This window comes from Myotis brandtii, unplaced genomic scaffold, assembly GCF_000412655.1.
Source record: "Myotis brandtii unplaced genomic scaffold, ASM41265v1 scaffold114, whole genome shotgun sequence".
NCBI lineage: Eukaryota > Metazoa > Chordata > Mammalia > Chiroptera > Vespertilionidae > Myotis > Myotis brandtii.
The window spans coordinates 1105444-1113907 of NW_005353927.1; the positions used below are offsets into that span (position 1 = coordinate 1105444).

The 8464-nt window shown below is 46.3% G+C and overlaps 1 protein-coding gene across 1 annotated transcript in view; it reads right to left on the reverse strand.

The window, feature by feature from the left end:
• Positions 1-8464, reverse strand: part of ZNF541 (zinc finger protein 541) — a 39336-nt gene that overhangs the window by 21000 nt on the left and 9872 nt on the right. Inside the window, exons 2-3 of the mRNA XM_005857847.2 lie at positions 4914-5315; positions 19-262 (exon numbers count right to left, since the gene is read on the reverse strand). Of these exons, the coding sequence (XP_005857909.1) occupies positions 19-262; positions 4914-5220 (551 nt within the window). The 5' untranslated portion in view covers positions 5221-5315. The remainder of the gene's footprint in view (positions 1-18; positions 263-4913; positions 5316-8464) is intronic.

The window sequence follows — 8464 nt, forward strand, 5'->3', positions numbered from 1 at the left end:
GACCAGACTCCTACGTACAGGTGGTCCTGCCGCTTGAAGGCCTTGCTGCAGATTTTGCAGACGTGCTTCCTCTCCTGGCTGTGCGTCAGGTAGTGCTTGCTCAGAGAGCTGGCGCTGCTGAACACCTTCCCGCAGAGGCTGCAGTCCAGAAGCGGGTTCTGGGGGGAGCTGTGCTGCCGCTTTCCCTTCCTTGCACTCCCCGAGCTCGCCCTGCCTCCTTCGTCAGTGTCTTTAGGCGCCTTGAGTGGGCCCAGCCCCAGGTCTACACAGGGGAGAAAGCACAGGTTAGAGACATGGGGCGGTCAAGGAGCCGGCTGGAGGCTCTGCAGCTGAGAGGCACGGCCCACGGCTGGGTTAGAGACATGGGGTGGTCAAGGAGCCGGCTGGAGGCTCTGCAGCTGAGAGGCACGCCGGCTTGGGGAGAGTGGGCCAGGAACCCCCACTTCAGCAGCTTTCCTTCAGAGGAAACAGGGGTTAGGACCAGGGGAGGGAGAGAAGGCAGCTGGTCGGTGCACCTGCAGGAGGGACCCAGCCTTGGTGCCCCGCTCCAGGGGACAGCAGCAGCCTGAGGCTCTCCGTGGGTAAGGTGGGCGGGGCTTTCTGACCACCCCATCCATTTCACTCCGAGAAAGGCAATCCAGAAATACACACTCCAAAACCTTAAGAGAGTCTCAATCCTTTCTCCCAGCCAATTCTACTTTGGGTTTTTAATGAAGGAAATAAATGTAGACTTGTAGAGTTTGCTGCAAGGGACTCAACGGCCACACTGTTTTTCCTGGAGAAATGTTGGAAACAACTAATATCTGACAGGAGGCATGCAGGTCACGGCATGGTGGTTTAAATGGTGTATGACATACGCACTTCAGATAAAACTGTAGAAAAATGCTCGATGACACGAAAGGATGTTCATGCTGCACTAAGCCAGAAAAAAGCAGCCTGTTGCAAAACAGAACTGTCCCAGTTTTAGAAAAAGAAAAAGAAATGTATTCAGAAAACAAACAGAATAAATTGACTGGTCATTTTTATTTTCTTTTTCTTGTGTATCTGAATTGTCCATGTTTCCTGCATTTTGGGGGTAAAATGATAAAAGGGTATTTTTATGAATCATGTCATTGGAGGAACTGAAGGGGCTGGAAATGTTCTGGGGGGAGAGGAGCGATGTCCTCAGACACCTGAAGGGCCAGCGTGTGGAGGAGGGAGTGGATGGCTCTGTCTTGCTCCAAGGGACAGAGCTGGGTTTGGTGACTAAAGGGTAAAGGGAGCTGGTCTCACATCACTAGGACTGCTCAGGGCATGGACGTGGGACTCTGCCGGCTCCCTGCTCCAGCTGCTGACTTCCCATCCGGGCACTCGTAGGTGCTCAATGACCATCTGCTGGATGGATGAGCAATGGGAGACCTTTCTGCCCCTTGGACGGTCTTCGGGATGGAACAGCCTGCATGAGACGGCAAGCTGAGAACTCACCATTTAGCTAGGAAGCTAGAGGCAGGATCCGTGACTGTCACAGGCCAGGGAAGGGGGAGGGGAGGGGACGGCACTGAAGGACCCAGATGGCAAGTCTCTGTGGCTGAGATGCAGTGTGAGAAACACAGCAGGGAGGAGCCAGACTTTTGTCCCAACTGTGCCTCTGGGGTGGACCATCTGTCACTTCACTTGCCTGGCTTACATCTTCTTCAAATGAGAATTACTGTGATGAGTGATTAAAAGATTCCAACAGTTTAAATGAGGAAAAACAGGCCTCCCTCAGGGGAAAGCCCTGGCCTTGCTAAGTTACTTTGAAAATGCTCATTAAAGAAACTATTAAACTAGAAAACAAAACGTTGTTTTGAAAAATTAGCAAGGACATTGAAAAATAGGCAAACAGAGTCACTGGTCCGGGAAGGCACTTGATCTTCCCAGAGAGTAATTGTTAAAGGAGCTCTAAAACTGTACGTTCTCTGATGGGCAAACTGATTTAGAAGCGAATGTTTGGGCCCTGGCCAGGTAGCTCAGCTGATACAACGTCGTCTCAATACACCAAGGTTGCAGGTTTGATCCCGTCAGGGCACATACAAGAAGCAACCAATGACTGCATCAACAAGGGGAATGACAAATAGATGTTTCTTTCTCTCTCTCTTCCTCTATCTAAAATCAATCAATAAACATTTTTTTAGAAGATATCCAAAGAACTAACTAAAAAGAAAACTTGATGTGCAGAGTTGTTCACAAACACTATAGCAGCCTAATGAGCAAGAATATGGTCAAACAACACAATGGGATAAATGACTGCTACAGTGACCACTGCATGGTCTACCTGAATGTAAGAAAGCAGATACTCGCCCTGACCGGTTTGGCTCAGTGGGTAGAGCGCCTGTCTGCGGACTGAAGGGTCCCAGGTTTGATTCCGGTCAAGGGCATGTACCTTGGTCGCGGGCACATCCCCAGTAGGGGGTGTGCATGAGGCAGCTGATTGATGTTTCTAACTCTCACTCTCCCTTCCTCTCTGTAAAAAATCAATAATATATATATATATTTAAAAAAAGTAAGTAGATACTCTAAGTTTTAAAAAGAGAATGATACACTTAATACACCTCTGCAAAACCATGTTTTTCTGAGTGACTTTACTCACATTTTTAAAAATTTACATGTGGGAGCCAGAGTGGGGATTTTTCTTGTTATTACATTGCTTTATTTCCTAAGTTTTCTTTAATAAATATGCATTACTTTTCTAATTTTAAAATTAACGTAAGTATATGCATTTATATGGACCTAAATTTATGTTAGAGAAGTGTAAAGAATAGGAATTTAATGTTCAGTAGATCCCTTTTTAAAAAATGAGATGAAAAACTTCAAGTTTAAAACAAATTAGGGCCTAGCTCATTTTTCTCAGTGGATAGAGCATCAGCCTGCAGTGTGAAGGGTCCCAGGTTTAATTCTGGTCAAGGGCACACATGCTTGGGTTGCAGGCTCAATCCCCAGTTGGGGGTGTGCAGGAGGCAGCCAATCAATGATTCTCTCTCATCATTGATGTTTCTCTTGTAACACTGTGGGGGAGGGGTGCACAGACCCCTATGAAAATCAGGGGAAGCTACAGTGTTTCTGCCCGGCATAATGCGCACATACTAGTATTTGCACTCAGCAGCATTTTCCAGGTGATTTCTGTGGCCTGGGCTGAAAACCCTCATCACTGTATCCCCAGGCCTGGCCTGCTGCCTACAACACTCTGATGTCCCAGGAGTCTAGGACTTCACGTTTAGCCACTGTTCCTACATGGTGACAAGACTAACGCCCTGGCTTCCACATCGTATGCAAGTGGGGGCTCAGAAGGCTTTCATGTCAGCAAGTCTTCAGGGCCTTTGGGAGCTGCCTGTTCCAATGAAGGTTAACATGTTTGCAGGGCTGCTGTTTCACATGTGCCCTTCCACTCACACAGTGTGGCTATAAACTGCAAAGAGCTCTGGCTCAGTCAACCCATCTGAGCAACCGACCCACCACCATAAAGAGGATGGAAAACCTGCCCTAACCGGTTTGGCTCAGTGGATAGAGCGTCGGCCTGCAGACTAAAGGGTCCCAGGTTTGATTCCGGTCAAGGGCATGTACCTTGGTTGCAGGCATATCCCCAGTAGGGGGTGTGCAGGAGGCAGCTGATCGATGTTTCTCTCTCATCAATGTTTCTACCTCTCTATTCCTCTCCCTCTCTGTACAAAAATCAATAAAATATATTTTTAAAAAAGAGGATGGAAAACCAAAACGGAATTGATCTTGTGGGGGAGCCTGAAGGCAAACCAAAAGGAGATTTAATGAAGGCCTGTTTTCCCTCATTTAAACTGCCGGGGTTCTTGTTCCGGCATTAAGAAGGGTTCAGCAATCTGGAAAAGGGGCTGTGTGTAACTTAAGTATGAGTCCAGAGACGAAGCATAATTTTGAAAGGCATATGGGGGTCAGAGGAGCTTAGCTAAAAGGAACTAAGATCTCCTCGTCTCAGGACCCCATGCTTTTTATTAACACAAATATTCCTGCGGCGAGGCAGAGATATACACTGCAAAGGGTCAGGGTTTTGTATACAGAGGCATTTTCAGAATGGGGAGAATTAGCCTATGGCTGTTCAGGTGTTTGGCCAGCAGGAGGCAATAACATGTAGATTAAGATGTCCTGAGCTGTCTGGCAGCAAACAATCATCCCTTTTCAGGTTTGGGGAAATGCCCTCAGCCATTCCCAACAGGTGACAACATATGTGACTCAGCCCTTGTTGAGTCCCCAAGTTCCATCAACCTTTGGATGAAACTCTTGCAATTATGACATGCTGGAATTGGCTTCCGGCATAAACTATTGGGATCTTTTAACCACTCATCACAGTAGTTCGCCCTTTTCCTCCACTGCTGAAGAGAAAGACTTCGAAACGAACCGATGGGCTGTCTGAAATGAATTCTGACAATGTGGGTAAAAATAACAAAATAACTCTCATCTGTCCAGAGCTTTACAGTCTACAAAGTGCATTTGCGTTCATGTCTTCTGTTGCTTTCTCTTACTGGTACTCTGGGGGAAGAAGGGAGGGTGTTACTGTCCCCCCACTTTGCGGATAAAGACCCTGGGCTTGGGCAGTTTAGAAGCAGCAGATGGACAGGCTCCCGGCTGGGTCTGGAAGTGTGAAAGGGCCTCTGAGAAGTGGTGATGGAGAGGAAAGTCTCCCGTACACTCGAAGGTCTGCCCACACCACTCACGAGACTAGGATATCCCCAAACAGCCACCGTTCTCAGCAACGTTCCCTAACACCAGTGGTACGTTTTCTCGACTAGGAAGTTGGGAACAATTCCCAAGTGGGAAAAGGGTAACTGCTCCCTATTCATCTGTGGAAGAGACATTTCCATAACCAATCAGGCAGAGCCAACCCCCTGCAGCCCGCCAGGCCCTGGGACCCAGGGCGACAGCGTTACCTTGTAAGGAAGCCTGAGATTCCGGGTCTGCATACTCCTCCAGCACCTTCACGGAGTCACTGTCCTTCCCCGAGTACAGGGACACTGCATCTAAATTGTCCTCCAGGGCCTCGCTGGGCACACCGGGCTTTGGGAGGCTGGGGTCCAGGTCCAAGCCACTCAGACCAGCATAGAGCAGGTCTCGTGTGCTGGGCCCCAGGTCCCGGCTGAGGGTGTCACTGCAGTGGAGCCCCTGGCTCTCGGATAAGGAAGGGAGGTGCCTCTTGGATGGAAGGGCACCCTCCTCCCCAAGGCTGTACTGGTCCATGGTTATCTGCTGCCAGGTTTTGGTCAAGAGTTACTGTCCAGATGAGCAAAGCCGTGCAAGGATTCAGGGAGGAGAGAACTCCTGGTCTCTAATTCCTAAAAAGGAACAAGGAGGAATCAAAATTACAAGATGGCAACACAGTGTAGTGGATTGAACTTGGACTTGGAATTCAAACAGGCCTGTATTTGGGTCTGTTCTCTGACACTTAATAGCCATATGACCCTGGGAGTCACTTAAGCTCCATGAGACTCAGTTTCCTCCTCTGTAAACTGGGCATAAGAATAGCTTCCATCTGCCGAAACCGGTTTGGCTCAGTGGATAGAGCATTGGCCTGCGGACTGAAAGGTCACAGGTTCGATTCCGGTCAAGGGCATGTACCTGGGTTGCGGGCACATCCTCAGTGGGGGGTGTGCAGGAGGTAGCTGATCGATGTTGCTCTCTCATCGATGTTTCTAACTCTCTATCTCTCTCCCTTCCTCTCTGTAAAAAATCAATAAAAAAAATATATAAAAAAAGAATAGCTTCCATCATAAAGTGGTTGAAAGGAATAAATGGAAGGACTCCCAGCAACATGGTGGACTGAACTGACCTCTTTTCCAGCTATAAACACATAGAAATATGAGAAAAGAGAACTTTTAATACACAGCCAAGCTCAAGAGACAGGTAAAACCCCAAGTGCCAGCAGCAGTGAGAAAACTCAAAGCCAGAGATGTAAGCACAAGGGGAACATCAGACTCATGGGCCTGGAGCCGCTGTCCCGTACGGCAGCCGCTGGTCACACGTGGCCAGGAAGCACTCAAAATGGGCCTGGCCAGACACTGAGATGTGCTGTGAGTGTAACATACACACTGGGTTTGGGAGACTTTGTACAGAAAAATAATAACTTTTTATATTGATGACATGTTACAGAGTATACTTTGTACCTAGAGGGTTAAATATCCTATGTTATTTAAATTCATTTCATTTGCCTCTTTTATTTCTTTATGTGGCTTATTAGAAATTTTAAAATTATATACATGACTCAGAGTATATTTCTATTAAAGAGCATTACGCTAGAGGGTGGGACCTTGAGGTGACAGGAAATGCAGGTCTGAGCCCCTGGAGGAGCAGTGCCATTCACAGGAAAATGAAATAAGAGAAAAATGGCACACAAGCCTAGAGAAACATCCCCAAAAATAGGACAATGGGAGACAACAAACATAGTGTAAGAAAAGAAGTCAGTATGTGACAAGAACAAACATTTTTAAACAGAAACAAATGGACCTTCTAGAACTGCAAACATTCAAATTAAATTCACTGGAGGTTGAACAGCAGATTACACAGTGCTAAGAGAGCATCAGTGAACTGGCAGAGCAAACCCAGGAAATCCCCCCAGAAGGCAGCACAGAGATAAAGAAATGAGAAGTTGAGAAAATATGAATGGAGAAGAAGCAAATGCCTAACAGGGGTCCCAAAAGGAAAGAGGAGAGATCGTAGGATAGACAGTATAGTAAAGAGATGACCGTGGAGGAATTTCCAGAGCTACAGAAACACATGAATCCAAACTTAAAGATATGATTCTTGGAAGATATGTGGTTAGTAATCAAGCATGGCAAGGTCAGAGCAGAATAAATAAAAACGAGTTCACTACTCAACACACAGCAGAACTGCAGAACACCAAAGACAAAGAGAAAACCCTGAAACCTACCAGAAAGAAACAAACAGGCAGACAGTCTACAACGGGATGATGACTAGATTGATGATAAACTTCCCAACAGAAACGAGGCTGGAAGGCAAGGGACACACAGCAGCAGAGGAAGTCAGGAGGAGAGTCAGCACAGAACTCAGCACAGGAAAACTGCTGTTCACGAGGGAGCGACAGAGACTTTTCCAGACAAAGCCTAAGAGTCTACCTCATAGACCTGGGCTCAAAAACTACTACAAGTTTTGAATCATTTGGATAAAAGAAAGAGATAATGATTAACTTCACACTTTAAGTATCCATGCTAAGGGAATCTAACTATGGAACATCTAAACTGGCAGAATTTATCCCAAAAAAAGAGAGAGAGAGAAAAAGACTCAAATTTCTAAAATTAGAAATTAAAGAGAAAATATCACTGAATGACCTTACAAAAATAAAAAAGGATTATAAAGGAATATTATGAATAAATGCATGCCAACAAATTAGGTAAATTAGATTAGAACAAATTCCTAGAAAGATTCAAATTACAAAAACCGACTCAAGGGGAAATAGACTATCTGAATAGACCTATGTAGGAAGTAGAAGAATTGAATTAGTGAATTTAAAACTTCCCAGCTGTGGCACCAAAGAAACATTATTGCAACTCTGGAAAACAGTCAAGGGTTTACAGCAACTAAGTGAACCCTCATTAAGAAAAAGGTGAGCTGAACTGGTTTGGCTCAGTAGATAGACTGTGTGCCTGCGGACTGAAGGGTCCCGGGTTTGATTCCGGTCAAGGGCATGTACCTGGGTTGCGGGCACATCCCCAGTAGGGGGTGTGCAGGAGGCAGCTGATCGATGCTTCTCTCTCATCGATGTTTCTAACTCTCTATCCCTCTCCCTTCCTCTCTGTAAAAAATCAATAAAATATATTAGTAAAAAAAAGAAAGAAAAAGGTGAATGACACCTGGGAAAAGCACCACAGCGGTTTTGAGGACTGTTCTGGTGTGGGAGGCAGCAGAGAGGACCTTGTTCTCAAAGAACTGAGGTTGTCTGTCTTCCCCTGTGGAATGGCTCCTGAAGGTCTAACGCAAAGGTCTTGCCTTGATCTTGCCCAATTTGGAACTCTCTCAAGGCAGAGAGTAGCTGGGGGCAGGGCCGGGGGAGGGGGTTGCTGAAAACATTAAAAAAACAATGAACCATTTGCTATAGCTTGGGACCAGCCACAGAAAGCAGGGAGGAAAGGCTGGAGCTTGAGATGCTTGGGGAATAAGGGCACCGAAAAGCTGAGTTAAAAACCTATGTCCACACAAAACCTGCACACAAATGTTTATAGCAGCGTTCTTCATCCTGCCCAACTAGAAGCACCCGAGATGTCCCTCAATAGGAGAATGGATAAACGAATTGCTACATCCATACAGTGAGAAGCAAGGAGATCTCAAGCCACAAAAAGACACCGAGGGACCATAGACGCATATTGCTGAGTGAAAGAAGCCAGTCTGAAAATGCTATATAGTGTATGGTTCCAACTATATGACATTCTGGAAAAGACAAAACTATAGAGACAATAAAAAGATAGACTGC